Below are 19,551 nucleotides of genomic sequence, written 5' to 3'. Positions count from 1 at the left end.
TTAAACATGATTAATTTATAATCATAAATTCTGAACAGAAGTCCTGTGAACAGGCTTAACTGTGGACACTGACTCACTGACACGCTAAGCTAACTCTTTTCCTCCTGTCAGTGCCAGATGCTCCTACCAATGTTCACTTGTTACAGGGAACTGCTAGTGCGAGTCTACAGACACCAGAAATGGCTGTCAGCACTCCATTGCTGTCTTAACATGCCCTCTTGTCAACACTACCACTTCATTCAAATTTATTGTGATAAATTTGTGATATTGTGATAAATCTATTGTGTTCCTCCTACACCACTCCTACACATTTTCCACGTATCGAGACCATGATCAAGATTTGTGGCATCTTATCAACCCTCCACAGCACAAAAATGAAAGTCTCACCTTACCACGCTCTAATGGAGCGGCTGACGGTGGGATACATGTGACTTTCATGCGCATGTAGTAAATATTCGAGCACCTTAGTCACAGGTACAACAGAAGTTTCCCCATACGGGGACGTGAATCTACAACCTTTGGGTTACACACCCAAGCTAGTAACCACCATCCGCCATTAACCCAGTGGCCTGCTTGGGGGGGTTCTTGGTCTGCATGTGTCCAAATACTCTTCATTAGCCTCAAGGAAAAAAAAATAGTGTGTCAACATAAAGTAAATTATGAAATCATAAATGTTACTGTATTTTATGTCAGTCACACACACACTACATTACTGTCATTTAGCAGACTTTCTTATCCAGAGCGACTTACATACATACATACAATTTTATACAACTGGATATTTTCTAAGGCAGCTGTGGGTTAAGTACCTTGCCCAATGGTACAAATAGCCGGTCCCTAGCAGGAATTTGAACCAGCAACCTTTCGGTTACAAGCCCTGCCCCTTCCTACTAAACCATACACAACACAAAAAAAAAACACAAATCGGAGTGTCAGTTTCATCTATTTAGGTTCCATGGGGGTCACATGACATGGGAGCATATTGGACACAGACACTCTGTTTGACCATATTGAAATAGCTCCTTCTGGGGCACCATTATTACTACTGCATCTGCGGTCAGAGGACCATCAGACACAAAGGAGCGTCACGAGGTCAGCTGGTTCACGACCTCGTTAAACTCTGGCATGCTTAAGAATGACGCAAAAAAAACAAAAAAAACAAATGTGTTAGTTATGGCAACAATCCCATCAATACTATTGCAACTAGTATGATTTCATCATATTATTCAGAATTTTGCACTGTACACCAGGGCTTGTTGACTTAATGTGTTATTAACGACAATATAACATCCCAGGAGTGACAAAGACGTCTGTTTGCACTGTATCCGATTACACTTAAAAGGTTTTTCATTCTCACAATGTATTGAGCCTCACCTATTCCCTTTGCCTGGGTTAGTAATGGATGCAGGGAAGGGCTGCTACATCCCACCTGCCATTATCTGGCCCTGTTACAAAACCTGTAGAATAACAGCCATCAGAAATGTGAAGACAGGCAAAAAGGCAAGTAAACCATAGAGCAATAAAACGTTATAACATGAACCAATTTTATTTTTCCACAGGAGACAAATCTAATAAATGTTGAGATTTAACTGGGTATACACCGATTTTTTTCCAGTGAGCTGTCCTGTGGATGCCCTTCAAATATACTTTTTATGAACTCAGAGCACATTTCAACACTAATGTGTAGTAAAACACTCAGTTTTGCTTATATGGCACATAGGTGGCATAGGTAGTGGAAATCTGTCTGAGGAGCTCAGATCAGGGTGCAGGTCCGCCCCCCCCCCCCCCCCCCCCGGTTACCTTAGAGGTCCCCAGAATGATTTATGCTTATTATATCTCTCTGACATTTTACTTTCCATATTAATGCATATGGAAAGTGTTTTTTTAATGGTAATGTTTGGGAATTTAGACCTGATAGGGTTGCCAAGAACTTACTAAGTTTTGTGCTTAATATTAATCCCTGTGGATCATTGTAAGAGTCAGACATGAGGGCTACTAAGATACTAAGCACTGTGACGATCTGATTCTCAGTCAACTGTGCAAAGGATCAGTCCAGACGCCGGACACACCTCCATAAGCCAATAAGCCAGTAACTCCTTGATTGTGTGTGTTTGTATGTATGTATGTATGTATGTGTGTATGTATGTTCCCCTTCCTAGATGGGCAGCCACTTTCACTGTCATTTGATTGAAAGATTCAGACTTGAATCTCCTACTGATCTCAACCAGATTTCAGGGAATTCCAGGAGGGGGATGCAGCAGCTTGGGATGCTGCATGGTGTGTAGTTACGACAGCAGGAACATTATTTACATCATAAAATAATAAATCATTTTAAAATAACAAATCGATAGTATCATTTTGATGCCTGGAATCTTGCGTTCAATCCAGTTCATTGGTACAGATGAATCTATACTCACTAATATACTTTACCAATAGATAACTGTGGAAGGAATCCCCTGCAACAACGGTTTTGTTATTTGAACAATCTGACATGCTGCTTTAGACCCACTTGCAATTCACTTTTTGAAGGTTTTTTTGTGATCGTATTTATTACAGTATGTGCAGTCTTGAAACGGCAGGCATAATGTTCTCACTTACCACACAGCAACACCGAATAAAACCAAACACAGGACAAACGACAAGTACAAAAAACACCCAACTTGTCCACACAAGAGTGAAAGCAAAGAAACTGAAAAAAGAAACCAAAGAGAGGATCCCTTGTGTCCCTCTAATGACATTTCAAGTCCTGTCTTACAAAGAGACTAACCAGATAAAATTACATTTGCTAAGCAGACACTCTTATCCAGGTTGACCTATAGCTTACAACTGTGGTGGTACGGTGTGGTGGTACACTGCATGAAACCCTTAGGTTACAGGCTTGTAACTTAGGAGTTGCTGGTTCAAGGTCAGGCACTGGTGTTGTGCCCTCGTGCAAAGTATAATATATCCACCTCCAATAAATCCAAACTATGTAATTTGCTTTAGACAAGAGCGTCTGCTAAGCAAAATGTCATGTAATGTAAAAATCTGCACGAGACACCGTCACCCCTTCCTTCACTTAACTCCATTCATTCATTCATTAACTCAAGATGTCCTAATGCAAGCCCTAATCTACAAAGAGGAATTCACAGTGTCTTAGTGGTCTGACAGACACCAGGAATGGAGTTCACCACATTACAGTGAACTCTGAACTGGGACCTTTCAGACTTCTGACCATTGTGCTTCCTACTTCATTCTGAGTGACAAACTCAAGCAGGTCTTGGATTTTTTTAATCCTTACACAACATCACAGGTTTGGCAATCACTGAAAATGAAACTAAATGCATATGTGTAGTGATTAAATGTTATGAGCTATTTGCACAGATTTGTCACTCACAGTTAAGGAAAAAGATCCATACTGGTTAGCCAGAATGCTCCCCTCTCTCTGGCGAGGTAGCAAATCACCAAAGAGTTACATCAACTTCAGTACAACCATGGAGCCCCTTTTACCACAAAAGAATTTACACAAAAGGAAAGAAAAGACATTAACCAGATCATTTCTCTATAGACAACCAAGAGATATATATACATTTACACATACAGACATCTCAGTTCTGTAACCTCTAATCTCTGAGGCACACTGGTCAGTGGAGTATGAAAAAAATAACCTGAAATTGACCTATGAACATATTTAATATTGTTAACTTCTACTGTCTGTATTCACAATTTCCCCAACTGTCCAAAACTGGGACTGGAAAAACCTAAACAACTGTTTTAAAAATTTGACCATTTAATAAACTATTAGGCAGATATCTTTTGATTCACCTGTTTTAGTTATATTTCTTTATTGTCAAAAAAAAGCTATTTTTGCGACCTGTTGCAGCCAAGTTGGAATTTTAAAAAGAATACTGGTCTAGAGGATCAAGCACGTGTTACGGTTTTGTGTCGAGTCCGTGGTCATCTGCCGACTCGTGTTGATTTGATTGGTGAACACAAGCTTTAACAAAACATCAGAGGAATCTGGAGCCCTGTGGCACAACGTGACGAGCACATCTCAGAAATGTACATCGGACACAGCCAGCGGCTCCTGGCCGTTCTGTGCTCCAGCAACTGCGACTGCTCCTCTTACTGTGTTCTGAGCTGGTAATCTGAAAGACCAAAATGAGACAAAGCTCCAGTCATTCATTTATCAACTAGACAGAATGGGAGGAGATCACATGAAACCACCAAACACGAGTTGTGAAATTCGTTTCTCATATTTCCCGTTTTTTAAATTCTCAGTCCCTTTTTTGACCCCGACGATAGCAGAATGATAGGATGACGATCTGAATGAGACGGTCAGTTTAAAAGACAGTCGCCACGCTCCTCAGCAATGTCAACCATTCCTTGTCACAAAGTGTGATGTTATGCACTTTAATGGTTAAAAGGAAGAACAGGCAGCTGAAAAGACGAGCCAAAAGACGTCACAAGCGATCATAAATTCAGAAGAAACTGGGTTTAACGGAGGGTTAATTACTCTGTTTGGTTTTGCAGGGGAATTTATGCACTGAAGCTACTCATCACTCTGGCTAGACCCAGTCTTAACACTGAGGCACCAGCCTCCATCACTATGGCTGAGGGCCCCCAAAAGTCTGCCTCAGCTCCTTTCCCCCTGAGGGGTCCCCCAAAGTCTGCCTCAGCTCCTTTCCCCCTGAGGGGTCCCCCAAAGTCTGCCTCAGCTCCTTTCCCCCTGAGGGCTCCCCAAGGCCTAGTTTTGCTAATGGCCTCCTGAGGACGCCTACAGCCTGTCTCCGCTTCTGGCCTGATGCCTCTTTTTAAAGAAGTGCTCAGTCTTTTCTACGCCACTGTTTTTCCTGGAACATAATTTGACAGATTGCTTAATTGTTGCACAATTTCTGCAAGCTTAATGCAGATCAGCGTGAGGAAATCCAACATCTCACAAATCACTGCTAGGAAAACACAGGACCATTTCCCCCTTTGTGCAACAACAAATGCTCGGTTGCGTTTTCTGATTATTAGTCTTATTCTGATTATTAGACTGTTTCACACAGCGGTATGTCAGCACTTCTGACAAACGGACACCTCCTGACCTTTCACAGCACAGCCCCAGCCAAGGACTGCGTTTATGTGTGGTAAGACTTTCTGGTGATGCACATGGAAGATTGATTAAAAAGTAAATATCTTAAATACCGAAATTCATAAAAACGAAACAACAGCTGCGTGGTGTTTGCGATTCTCAGAGGGGCAAGTTATTAACTTATCTAAACTCAGATCTGCAGCTTGAGTGGAGGACAAAGGGACCTGGTAATAGGGAAAGTTATTGATTAATGCATCACGTCCGCGGCGGCCAAGGCTTGATTAAGTGTTGCAATATCCGTCCATGGGAGCAAACCGCATTAATCCTGCCCAACAATGCAGGGCCCACGTGCAGCAGTATAAATAATCATTAAAATGGACATTTGCTATGGAAAAAGGAATGGAAACAATGCTGTGAGAAACACTCGGGTTCGGATGACGAAACCCTCTGGCCCCCGCACCGAAAAATGTCTGGTTCTCATTCCGCTTTAAATCGCACACGCATTAAGACAATTAAGCGCAAAGCCTACAGCGGAACAGTGTTTTCGCGGTTGCTAGGCGACACGCGGGGCAACTTGGAACAACAGTGAACAGACCTTTAACAGAAAACAGTTTGGGGAATAAAGCGTATCAGTGTTTTCTTTTCAAGAGTTTTAAGTGGAGTAAAAACAACTAGATATATGTAGTCCAGTGGAAGCCACACTGGTCTGATTGTTTTTACTACATTTTTAACAGGGCAGTGTCTTTAATTCAGAGGCAGCTTGCATTGGGAGTTCTTAGTCTCCACAGTGTTCAAATGTACGCCCTGCTATGCTTTGTAGAATGGTACGCGATGTTTAAAAGCATAATTTTACATTTTCTTCTTCACTTTTTCAGGTGGAGCGGCATAGCAGCTCTGCCTGCTTCTTTGGCTAACAATTATCACTGTTAGCACAGCAGCGCCTGGTCCCTGTGCATGCACGCTACAGTCTCCTGGGTATCTGTGGCAGGCGATGGTGCATTTCAGAGGCCTCTTACAGACAGCAGGAAGCCAAAAGGTGGTTTTCAAAGCCGTCCCCTCCACGTTTCTGAGGGAGGTCCCTGAGAAACTGTAACTTTAGCGTGGGGAGCTGCTGGCTCTGACGCCGAGGTTGACAGTGGAAACGAAGGACCGTTGATAGGGAAACTCTGGGTGAGGCTGCCGCTTCCTCGCTGGGAGATGCTGACTCAGAATCAGCGCCCGTGACTCCGCAGTTTGCGGAGGCTGACGGCCGACACACATGCACCGGGCCCAGCCAGGATGATGCAACGGCGTCTAATGAGACCAGCGGCGCTTTTACAGTTAGCGGGCTGTCGGATTTGTGCCTCTCAGCCTGCAATTTGTTGTGCTGGGTGTGTGCTTCGGGTTTGAGATTAGAGGGTGCAAACAGGTCAAAACGGTGATTTTTAATCCAGCTGCTATCACGCCATACTGTTTGAATTTCAGCCTAAATCGGAGTCCCCAAACGTCACGCAGCTGCCGCTTGCTTTAGACGTAACTTTCGGCCAGGAAAATAAAAAGGTAGCAGTTATTAAAACGGCTCACACTGAATCCTGCAAACGCGTGAAATGATCAACATACATACCTCCGTTCTGAGTGATATACCGAACCCATGGCAAGGCCTGGTACCCACTCTTCTCAATGATCTTCAGGTAGCGCACCTACGAAACAACAAAACAGAAGTGGTAAGGGACCTGAACTTGTAACCAGCAGGTTGTAGGTTTTAATCCTAGACAATGCCCTCATGTTACACCCTTGACTAAAGCACTAACCCTGACTTAAGTAAATACCCAACCATGTGAATGGACAGCCCATAATATGTCAGCTATGCAGATCACCCTGGACGACGGCATCAGCAAACCAGACTGAAAATAATGCATCAGTGTCACACCTGTTCCCTCAATCGGCCCGCATGCAGTGGTACAAACAGCCAAACACACAAGGGTTAAGGCACTTTTGGAAGCATTTATTCCAGTGATCATGCAGACTCTTCGTTTAACTGCAAGAAGGGCAAAGCCTTTCTCACTCTTTTTACAGGGCTGTGCCTTCGTGGGCTGGTCCAAAACCAGCGCACATAAAACATCTTTTATTTCAGCCAGGTCCATATTCTTTTCCCCTTATTTTAGCGTTTTGCTTTATCGCCGCGGACTTTACGATGCCAGGCCTCAAGGCACCGCCCTGCACATTCACCTCGAAGACCCAAAGCCATTGGCTGCAGACCATGAGAATTTTCAACATTTACAGAGAAAAGAAAAAGAATGAAGAAGTTGTTGAGAAATGACGAGTATTAATAGTAGTAGGGGAACCGGCGCTCTCGCTCCAGTGGAACATTTCATGGTGCTTTCTCACTTTTTTTTGTCATGTTGTGAAACCATAACTTACTTACTAATGCCAAGAACAAGACACATGGCCTTTACTTTGCAAAACTGAATTTTCACAAGCCTGCTGCAACACTAGAAAACAAAAACTGTCGACCGAAGCAAAATGTACAGTAGGCACCGTTTCATACATAATCGTGGCATCAGCAAAATCAGGACAGCTTTAAGAGAATATAGACACCAATCAGTATAAACAGCAGTAAGTCACAGAGGCCACAGTGCCCAGTGGGACAAACAGGCAGTAGTGTAAGGTGCAGGGCTTGTAGCCAAAAGGTTGCCAGGTCGATTCCCCCGCTGGGCAAGGTACTTAAGCCCCAATTGCCTCAGTAAATATCCAGCTCTATAAATGGATAACATGTAAAAATTATAAAGCTCTGGAAAAGAGCGCCTGCTAAATGACAGTAATTTAATGTGCAAACCCTGTCAGGTGGGAGCTCCACACACCTAACCGCACTCTATCTGAAGAGCGTGAACACAGTGATGGGTCCCCTCACTGCAGGGGCAGCTGGAGCTTCAGGCTGGGCTTTGGTCAGGGAGTGTTCTGACCCAATTGCACACAGCTCACAGCAGGGGACTCCATTTCCACTGTACAACCCGCTGGACACACGCCTATGATTTTACACTGTGTCACCTGCCATCCAGGGTGAGCCCCACACAGCCTGGGTCCGGACCCTGTCTCTCCTCGCTCTGGGCGAGAACATCAGAAATTCACTGCAGACAAAGCCGGCAAATAAGTTTGCAATTCTTTTGCGTGACATCGCGACACCAATAGCCTGAGCCTGTAGTCTTACCGAGTGGCTTGCTTATGGCCATCACTGCGCTGTGAGCTCCACTGTAGGTCCGGCCAAAATTAGAAAGCGCTCCCAGAAAACCCTAAAGTCATTCCTCGGGCGCAGCTACGGGCGGGGCGGGGCCAGGGAGAAGCTAACTCTGCGCATTCCTCGGGCTCGGCTCGGCGGCAGGTGAGGCAGCCGGCCAGCGGGCCCGGCGGGACGCTTGCGGGACAGAGGGCGAGTCCTCCCCCCCCACCCCCCCGCGTGGCCCGGCTCCTGCGGCCGCCGCTGCCGCACCCCGTTACAACGTGGGGCCCGTCTGTTCTGGTCAGAAAATAAAGTCAAACTCAATAAGCGCAGACGGCACGTCAGACCAGACCAGCGCTCCTGCGCCGCTCAGTGCTAAATGCAGAGGCTGAAGCCGCTGCTGCCGCTGCTGCTGCAGTTTACTGTAAGTCCCGCTTCTTAATTTAGACGGCCTTAAAGGCCTCCCGCCGTCGCCAGAGTCCTGTGGCCCTCGGAGCAACAGCGACTGTGGCGACACGCCACACGCTGCCAGAATCTCCCCGCGACCGTTCCCGTAGCAACAGCTGCCATGCCTGCAGAAAGACCGGGACTATGGAGAGACTACTGGGACTGTGTTTTTTTTTTCTTTTTTTTGCTTGCTGTGTCCTCTGGTTTTAGAAGGACAGGGTCAGATGTGCTATTTGTGCATTTTCTGTGTGGCTTAAACCACCCTTTGATCAGCGCTGCAGTAATCTGAAAGAAAAACATCTCTAGCTCCCAACTGTCTGGCAAAAAGGTGGTTTAGCGACAAGGTGTTTTTTACATTTCACGAAATGGAGCTCCCAATACGAAATGATCACAACGAAACAATAGAAGCAAAAATATAACATATTTGAAGATGTTTACTACTTTGTTCATGTCTCAAACCCCCTAGCTGCACTAACTTCTAGCAAGAAGTAATTGCTTCTCAAAAACAAATGATAAATGTTTTCATCTACGGTAACTTAACTTAGCTCTTAGTGATGTGGAATATATTAGTTAGTCTACAATACTTATGTTTATCAAAGGGCAATATTATTAAAATGATGCACAAAAATCCCAGTAGTACTTCTATGAATAATGCCTGAAACATTTTCTGATTTTCCGAAATTCGATATTACAATATTTTGCAGTATCATCCCATCAGGGTTCATCTCCATCATGGTTACACCAGAGGCCCCGGTTAACCCGCCTCTGACCCCACACTGACCGCCACAGCCTCACGGTGGCCCTTTGTGAGGGTGTGTACAAAACACGAGGGAGCACAGCCATGACTAAGTGGCCTGCCGCAATGTTTCTGCTGAACATACAGATGCATGTCTGAAAACTGTACGATGCAGCTGGGCTGCGCGCTGCATACTCATGGAGACAGTGGGTCAGGCTGTCTGGTGTAGATGGGGGGAGGGGAGTCAAAGAAGCTCCGAATACACGTCACAGAGGGAGAGAGGGGGCCCTGATGTGGCTCACCTCCACCCCCCTCTCCCCCCTCAAGCTCCTTACCCTTACGATCGCCCCACGCGTGCCGTTCCACTCGCCATCTCAAAAGAAGGGGGGCCTGTGTTCCCCACACACAGTGCAGACCTGCCCCTGCACTTAGCGGTGTGCTAAAACCCCAGCTCCACCCCGCTTTGATGTATGGGCGCGTCTCGCCGAGAGCCTGCCCGGCGCGGGGACCCGCTGCACACTCTTCAGACTGCAACACAGCGAGGAAGAAGAGCGCGATTCGGAGGACAGGCCTTCTGGGAAATTCTCCCTGTAATCAGGACCGACGACTGGCGCTCACAGGGGCCTTTTAGCGGGAATGGCGGAGTCTGGAAGCAAGGCCGCTGGCTCCAGAGGAGATTCCGCACGACATTCCCCAGGGTTCCCAATCATCTGGAGCACTATCGGCGCCTCCTTGAGGCCAGACTCTGCCACTGCAGATTATGTGGCTTTCTTTTAGGCTTTTAGGTTTTATGTTCCAAAAATAAATGTCACTCCCACAACAGCACTTTATACTTAAAACGTAATTTTTGGCCTGTTCGTAATGTCTTCTGTGTTCGTACGGTAAATGTAAAAATTGCTTCTAATTACAAGTCAGTAAAATCTCATTGCAGTTGCTTAGAAGACATTCTTATCCAGGCTAACTTACATAGCTTACAATTTTTTCCTTATCCATCCATACAGCTGGATAGTTACCCACCCAGCTTGAGTCTATGCACCGTTGCAAAGTACACAACAGCAGTGGACTACCAGGGAAGCTGAACTTGCATCATACCAGTTGCAAGCGCTGCTCTTTACCACTACGCCACACTGCTGCCACACTCAGGCAATGCCGTGCCACTAACGGTCCAGTCTAGCACCTGATGAACTTTCAATTGAAATTCGATGCACTTTTAATTCGAGGAAAATCTAAGTAATGCCTGTCACCTGGTCTTATGGTAAGGCCTTGCCTCCAGCCGTCTGTCAGACCTGCCTCACTCTCCAGGTTTTGCATACATCTGGCGCAGCTTATATAAGAATGTGACGGACCACCGCTCATTGCAGGGAGAATTATTATTCCTCACACACTAGTCCTTTATGTAATGAGAAACACCTGCTGTGCGTCGATTAAACAGCTGAATCACCTGCTGCCTTCCATTGCTTGCCATCGGTGTGTCCTTTATCTCAGAGTACCGTAACACAACACGGCTGACGCAGCACTGGTAAATGAAGCTAAATGTGCTTTGGCCGGAACTGTGCACCCTGTCCAGCGAATGTGGAGTGGACCACATGTCTGCAGTCGCACAGGACCTGTCTGATCATACACCACACTACACGAAGACTGGATCATCACAATGTGATCACGCGTCCCGCGTCACGCACAGTTACACATCTCTGATCACACGCCGCTTCAGACAGCCCTTTGAATCATGGAAGTAAAGCGGGAAAAGATTCACTCCAAATCAGCCACTTGCTCCATTTGTTTAAACAGGACTGGACTTCTGCTCTACTGTCAGAGCAAGGTTATCTAATGATAAAGACACTTCAAAAGTGGTATTCTGCCCTTTTAAGGTCATGTAATATAGAGAACGAAAAAACAGTAGAATAGTTTTCTCTGTGTGGAAAAACACTGCTCAATAAAACACCACTGCCTTCCTTGGAATTTACACCTGCAACCATTTGGCTGCAAACACAGTTACCTCAACCAGAAAGAAAAACTGTAAAGCTATGACACAGTGGTAGGAAGAGAGCAGAGCTACTACCCTAACCATCCTTAAATCAACAGGAATACACAGACTTTTTAGCTGACCTTTTTCAAAATTGATCAGCATGAAGCCTTCAGATGGCATGAACATGCCGCTGAGAAGCGCATTGACTCTCCTGAGCTCTGGCAACTGAAACCATTCATCTGTGGCTCAACAGGGCCATCTAGTGTCAGGTAAGCCTCACCTGAACCCTGTAGGGAAAAAATTATTTTTCCCAATAAAGGTCTCCCCCTGCTGGCTAAAGAGCAAACTGCAACACTGACCTGGATTCCTGAGGTTGTGAAGTAGGGGATTTCAAACTTCACGCTGATGGGTGGTTTCCCCTCTTTGTCTTCAGCCTCTACACTAGGCAGTCCAAAGTGTGCTCGCATCAGGAACTCCTTACCACCCTGAGAGAGGACAAGACAGTCAGGAGAGCACAGACCTCCGCCCAAAAGACAAGGACATATGGCACAGACATTCCACTGCTATATCCCCAAGTCAGATGGTTTAGAGGGAAAGACCTTGTGGGAAATACCCAGGGCTCTATTAACTACAAAGCCTTCTGCAAAAAAGTAGCACTAAACTCTCATGTCTGTTTAATATTGGTGATAGTGGTAGAGCGCAGGTATCATCAGCTGCAACCTCAATCACAGCAGATAGGCTTTCCAACTTAAGACACTCACCTACACCTTAAGTCAAGAAGTGAGTAAAACTGCACCAAAATTAATTCATGCTAAAACTTTAATAAAATTTTGATATACTGAACTATATCATAAATGCAGAAAGTAAATCAAAACAATTTCCATAAATAACTACAAACTACAAATTTTTCAGTGAATTTTTTATCAGTGACCATCTCAATATCTGCTGACTGTTTAAGAGCATTAGGCCCTAATTATGATAATTAATAATAGTAAGTAAAGTAAGTAAAGTAATATACAGTATTAAATAGATAATATACAGTATCAAACAGATAACTGCTGGGTTTTCGGGTTGGCTCATGTGCTGAGCCAGGGAGCTACTCACTGGGAAGGACTTGATGGACCAGATGATCTCGCTGTTCTCCGGGACCCATTTGACCCCGCCCACTGTGGTCTTGAATTTGGGTGAGTCGGCGTCGGTGGGGACAGGAATGTGGATCTCCACGTTGTTGGCGGTGGACCTCCTCTTGAACTGACTCTTAGCCTGGAGAGACAATCGCTTTTACTGGTCAGAATTTATTCATTTACAACTGGGGCACTTTAATGCGTATGTTTCAGTTTGCTTGGGGGTTTTCTGGACATTGTGTTGTGGGACTGTTGTGCATTAAAAGTTTATTGTTGTGTGTAATATTTTTAATATGAATACCAATGAATAATAATGCATCTATCCATCTATTATAGTATATTTATTATATCAATTGAACAATGCATGATTTCTCATTGGTTGGAAAAGCTCAATGCTTCTTCATATAACCTATGTTGACAGAACACAACTATCTCACACCCTGCACTGATATGAAACCTGCTCTGCAGCAGGTTCAACAGTAAAAAATTAGTGATAAAACGTTGATAAGCAGTATAGCGGAGCACCATGGACTGGCATTTCCAATTCTACTGTATACTCAGCGCAGGTGAAACCATGGGAGAAAGTCTGATCAAGCACTTTAAGAGGTGAAATAAAAAACTATATCGATTTGATTTCTGGGAGAGCTCTTCTTTAAAACACTTAGCGTTTAGGTTAAGAAGAAATGCACGATATATGAGATGAGTTTAGACAATGGCAACAATGTTTCACGAAAGCACTGACAAAACTACTTTCACGTTATACTAGCCTTAAATATTGACGATAAAACAGTTCTCCCCAGAGAGACTCCCTTTCAGAAAGCCAAGCAAGATTCTTATATTTATTAACATATTTTGGGTTTTGTTGACCCATGTGTAATTTCATTTATTTAGCAGGGTATGCCTGAATGCTTAGAGTATCTCCATCTGAAAATTAAAATACATACATCATATTGCACTACCACATTAAACTGTAATGTTTCTACCAGAACTACAATGTTCATGTCATTCTCAAGCAAACTGATGTTAAATTAAGTGATGTAAAATAATGTGACCGGCACAGGTGGACTTACCTTGATCATGTACTCGATTCTGCTGTGCGAGTGTTTCTCAATCACAGACTCGATCCAGATCAACGGCTTTACCTGCCAAACAGGTGCACACATTACTGTAAACACAGAGGTGCCTTCATAAGCGTGTGATTTTGCTCTGACATCCCCAAAGCCAGTAAATTCAACTTTTCCAACTATTATTGGTCTACTTTCATGCTTTTCCATTCAGTATCACTATTGCAGTTACATCCATTTCATTTTGAAATTGTACCTAAGCTGTCAGTAATCAGCCACTGTTGGCAGAGAGAAATTTAAAACAGAAAGATATTTAAAAAGGATTTTAAAGGACAGGTTAACTCCTATAATTTAAATAATCACAAATAATTACAAATGAAAGCTTAGCAGTAGGTATAGTCATGGCTGCAGTAATAATACATTAACAATCAGCTGAAAATAACTGATAAACATAAGCACAAACAGTGACTAGTATTCTCTTAACGGAAAATCAAAATGCAATCGAATCATAGTGGTGAAGGTGTGTGAGTATAACTGTGAGGGGTGCTTTAATGAGGCATGTGTGCATACATGCGTGTTCAGCCGGTAGGACATGAGTTCAAACTCCCCATCAGGAGGGATGAAGGAGATGGTGCGGTCGTTCTCAAAACGCGACAGACGCACGCACTGGTGGAACTTCACATCCTCCAGCTCCACTGACTTACTCTTCCCCCCTGCAAAGATGAGAAGAGAAGAGAGAGGGGGGAGAGAAAGGGGGGGGGGGGTCAGAGTGAGAGAGGAAAAGAACAGAACCCTCCTAGAGAACACACAAAATCAGAACCTAGCTCAGGAACTCACTGCCAGTGCTTTTAAACAGAACTTTGGTAAGGAACTCACTGCCGGTGTTCTCAAACAGAACCTTGTCGTTGAGACCCAGTCGCAGCTCAGGCATTCCCGACAGAAACACACGCATCTTGATGGAGCCCACGATCTCACTGCGCAGCACGTTTCCGTTAGCGCTCACCTGCAGGGATGGGACAGGACCAGTTGCACTAGCGTACAGCGTACATCGGTGGGTAACATAACTGTAGCATCGAGTCCTGCAACCTGTGGAGCCTCTGTAGAGGGTAATGACCTCTATGTCTTCAGACTGTTGATATCTGGATATCTGATTGGCTGATCTGCCAAGTGTGATGACTGCTAGGTGAGAACATGTGGGGACTTGACAGTTTAACTAAAACACCCAACAATGGCATCCTACCAGAAGGTTGACAGACTCGATGACGTCCAGGAAGACCTCGTTCTTGCGGTACTTGATGCCCTCTGACCTCCAGGACACAGCGTTGGTGACGGTGGCCGGGGGCCGTGGGGCCCCGGTGTCCAGCTTGTGGCCCTCCTGAGTGATGTATCTGCCGAGACAGAGTCACACACTGGCATCTGAGGCAACAGAAAATGAGCAGTCGGCAGCTGAGCTCACCAGCCTAGTGCAAAACTTACATTTAAGGACAAAATGCCACCACAGTTATACTGAACACTCCCTCATTAACCGACAGCACAAAGGTTACTGTGCAGGCCAGAGGGGCATCACCTCTCTGAGCACTGCGCAGAATGGTTGGGTATGTGAGTGCACTCACTCCTGCAGGATCTTGCTGTCAGTGGTCTGGGGGTAACCGAAGTCCATTAGCTCGTCCATCAGCTCATAGATGATGACAAAGTTGTCCCGGATGCTTTCCTCCTCCAGCTCCTTGAAGTACTCAGAGAACACCTGTCAAACATATGGACAATACTGCAAAAGGAGGCCTAGGCACAGAACCATAACTTGAGCTTCTTCATCTCTCCATACTTCACTGTGGGGCTCTATCGCCTCCCATAATGCACAGGGAAAGACACACAGAAACCAGCAGGCACAAATTTTTTCTTTTTTTTTTTTTTTTTTTACAAAATTCTGAGGTCTAACTTGAATGCCTATTATCCATGGGTAGTGGATGACAGTGTGGCATGCTGACATTCAGAACTGAACTTCTGAACTTGAGGGTGCAGAAATTTTTCAATTACAGAGACCACTGCACTGAAATAGAGCATTACAGTTTTGTTTATTATTATTATATTACTTCTTTCATAGTCATATTAGGATGCTACCTGTGCAGGAATCAAATGTCAAAGTAATGCAGTACAAAGTGGTTGATTTTACTCCATTAAAATGTGCTAATTTAAAAGCCCTAGCAGGCAGAGAACTATACGTCAAAATTTTAAATAATATTTAAAATGTTCACAGCAAATGTTGGCTAATGCTGTTTTACCATCTGGTTTAACAGGTACATAAATTCTCCCAGATATGAAAATGAATTCGGAGAACTCTCTTTCCCCGTTGTGAACCCTGACACACTAAGACTGTCAGTTATTAACAAAGCAGCTCTTCTCAGCCAACACTCTTCTTCAGCACGACCCACCTGGACAATCTTGTAGAGGAAGGAAAAAACGAGGGAGACACAGGCGTTTTTCTTGGACGTTGCGACAACTGACAGAAGTTGAGTTAAAGGAAATAAAGTTTACCCAAAGGTGTGCTGGAGGAAATAAAACGTTCCTTAACCTTAATGTTTTACTTAAATAAATCTTAAATCCTAAAGAGCATACATATTAAACGGACTATACTCTGTTGTGATGGCAGAAAGAGGATTCCTGACCCCAAAAACAGGTAGAGCTACCCTGACCAATCCTCATGATTTGCTATGTTGCTTTTGATTGGTTCATATACAGTGATTGACAGCACAGGGTAGCTCCACCAAGCCCAAGTAGCTCCATACATTCCATGCAGTCAAACTCTCCAATCACCAGTGTCAGCGGGCCGGTCAATAAAAGTGAAAAGACAAAGCATCTCACTCATGGGGTCCTGAGTCAAAGACAGTGGTAAGGATACGGTACAGGTTGTTGTGTTTGATCCACATGAAACGAACTGCACCGTGAGCCAGGATCGGGGACAAGGTGCCCTCCTCCTCCTTGTCCATGAGGAGGGACATGAAATGTTCGATCTCTGACATGTCCACATCTCCCCTGTAATTGCGGCAAATGAGGACCTGTGAGAAACAAGCAGCATTGTTGTATAAAGTAATGTAAGTACGGTAAACCCCACAAGTCATCCAAAACATTCCTAATGCAGTTACTCTTCATCATCGTCAGAAATCCATAAAGTTTGGTTGTAGATTACTTCCCATGCAAGTGTCTCTGCTTCTTTGCAGTCCAAGTAACCATGGGAACACAGACTGAAGTCCAGGAATGTACAGCTTAAAAGCTTAGGGGCCAGAAATGGAGCAGTTCTGGCAGAAGGACTGGTCACAGGTTATTACTGTCGTAACCATTTACATATCTACATATTTACATATTTTAAAAAGTATTTACCGAGCATACAGATAGTGAGCAGATAGTGCGTGGGTCGTGTACTTCAATGTTTAGGAATCTTAAGTAATTTAATAATCGTTCAGCAAATGTACTGATATATTAGGTATGTTCACATTTGTTGTAATGAAATAATGCCAGGCTTTAACATTAACATAGGTATACCCCGCCAACAAATATTCTTGGCGCAAGCCATACGTGCCATCCCAACAGCTAGCTGATTTTGCCTCATTAGGTAGCTGTGTGTGCAGTACGATCTAGTTTTGAAAGCTATGTGCACTATGTGATACGAAGCTTAATGGTAATCAATTTAGAGCAATTGGCTATCTAGCTAGCTTCCGCCTGAGAAAAAAAAAGTTATCACTAACCAGGAGGCAAGCTAACTGTTCGGTGCAAACAGGTGCACAACTGCTCTGAGTGTTTGCTGCTAGCTAGCGTTAGCTAACAGCCCCCCGAAAGACCACCTCACTGCTCTCGCTCTCGTTCTCGTTTTCTTACCTTGCCTTTCAAGTCCAACACATACACCGCGCTTGCCGACATCCTGGCTCCCTTTTCGCTTCCGGATGAAGCGATTTAGCGAGCCAATTTTAATGTACTTTATCTGGCAGTGTGGGTTGACGGTGATTTTCAACACAGCTGGAACAGCGGCTACATACGCCTATCCGGTATCGAAAAGCGGCACACACCGGAAGAGAGCGCGTCTGCTTCCTTTTTCCAAGAAACAGTCATTTGACGTAAACGGTTAAAAAAGATCTCAAATCAGCTTTACCACCCCCTATCCCGATCCCAGCCATGTAGTGTAAACCTTGTGTGCTGATCCAGGATCATACGCTAAGCACCCAGCCACATCATGCATTTGGAAGAGCTAAATCAGGGCCGCGTACCGCAAGAAAAAGGAAAAGGACCGCGGAAAAGCCCCCCTTCTTGACAGGGTCTGTTGCTTGGCTTCCACATCCCCAAGATAGTGGTTCCTAAACATTTTGCTGCTTGTACCGAATTTATTTTTGTTATCTATTCCCTGACCCACAATAACTGCAGAAGTAAACCTGTACAGTTTGTTAAAGCAAAACGTGGGAAATTAAACATACTTTACTTATAAAGTATTTATGTAAAGTTTACTTATCTTTAAATAGATGGAATATACAAACAATCATACGTTTTAAAATATTTTACATTATTCTTGAATAGCTGAAAGGAATAGTTGCCAATCAATGAACAATAAATAGGCCTACCTTACGTATCTGCAGAATTATTTGCATGTTCAGTTTAATAACTACTGTTTGGAAAATAGACTTGCCTGCAGAAATACATTCAGAGCACCAGTATGTGTTGCTGTGGGTTGTGCAGTGGCAATGGTAATAATGACACACCAATTAATTGCATTCTCTGGTATTATTTTCATCTACTGGCCCACAATACATTTTGGGTGTTGACTGATACAGAACCCAACAACAAAAGGATTGAGATAAATGAGCTTTTAAACACATTTTTGCAGGTCTATGGGATGTGTCACCATAGCATTGTGTGGTGACCAATCACGTTGCACAGATTCAGAATTGGATTTTTCCTTCTTTTGTATTGACATTTAAGTACATAAGTTTGAATCATGGCACTTGGTAACTATGTTTTAGTCATCACAGTCCTGACTAGAAACTTAGCTCTTCATTTGTCTTTCATTTTCCCCTCCCATCAATTTCCATCAAGTGATTGTATGGCTGGGCATGATTTACAGAGATGCATTCAGCATGTGGCTTGAGATGTATCTTCCAATCACAGATGAGATTCAGGGAACTAAATCAAGCTGCTGATTCATACTGATTCAGGTCATGAATTACATTCACATGACCAAGCCAGATGCTGATTGATCCCTATGGCCACGTCAGATTCAGTGTCATGAACAAGACTTGTAAAGCTTAAAGAGAGAGAAGCACCCGCCTGCTTCAGTTTTAACCTGCAAAAGGTTGGTTAATGTGGGCAACGCCAGTTGCTGCTGCTAGTCTTTCAGTCTGATCATTTTGGCCACTTATACCAGTGGTGTTATGTGTCAAATGAGAACGTTATTGTTGAATTGTGCAGTGTGTGCTTTTTATACTTTCTGTTTATGTTCATTCATTGATTACAACAACATCAGCGAGCAATGTCTGGAAGCTGGTCTGAAACATTCCCTAATGTCTGACAAAATAAAAAAAACAACCAAGTAAGCTAATGATACAGCTTCATCCATACAGATATTTCAGTCCTGGTTTTTCACTGTAAAAATAAAATGGATCCAGCTGATGTGAGAAATATTCTTGCGGTTCTCTTTACTATAAAGGAAGCCCTCAGTTTAACATTATAGTGGATGCAGGTAATCAGATCTATTATTCATGAACAGTGTGATATGTGCCAGGGGCTGGAAGCTAGGATCATCTCCTCAGTCCTTGTAAAACCTCCTTGCTGTTACCCCCTGGGAGTACAATACAATTCCCCTTGTACAATAAGAGCACCAGTAGCCACTCCCATGCACATGCCTGCCTTCAGTTTTCTCAGGCAGTTGAGCTTTCTTAATGTCACCACAAGGTGTCATCTGCAATACACAGTCCAGGCTTTT

General features: G+C 44.1%; 1 protein-coding gene across 1 annotated transcript; it reads right to left on the bottom strand.

Moving 5' to 3' along the window:
• Positions 1-2,961: 2,961 nt before the first annotated feature.
• LOC118795498 (AP-1 complex subunit mu-1-like) lies at positions 2,962-17,635 on the bottom strand. The gene is made up of 12 exons (XM_036554021.1): positions 17,460-17,635; positions 16,486-16,642; positions 16,019-16,086; positions 15,203-15,333; positions 14,830-14,977; positions 14,466-14,592; positions 14,160-14,302; positions 13,596-13,667; positions 12,506-12,664; positions 11,761-11,886; positions 6,660-6,735; positions 2,962-4,127 (listed from the first exon to the last, which is right to left on the bottom strand). The coding sequence occupies exons 1-12, from the start codon at positions 17,499-17,501 to the stop codon at positions 4,105-4,107; spliced, it is 1,272 nt and encodes a 423-aa protein (XP_036409914.1). The 5' UTR covers positions 17,502-17,635; the 3' UTR covers positions 2,962-4,104.
• Between the last annotated feature and the right edge of the window lie 1,916 nt (positions 17,636-19,551).

Source organism: Megalops cyprinoides, chromosome 20 (assembly GCF_013368585.1).
Source record: "Megalops cyprinoides isolate fMegCyp1 chromosome 20, fMegCyp1.pri, whole genome shotgun sequence".
In the NCBI taxonomy this organism is placed as follows: domain Eukaryota; kingdom Metazoa; phylum Chordata; class Actinopteri; order Elopiformes; family Megalopidae; genus Megalops; species Megalops cyprinoides.
The sequence above is the reverse complement of the archived record's forward strand: the minus strand, read 5'-3'. Positions and strand labels throughout refer to the sequence as shown.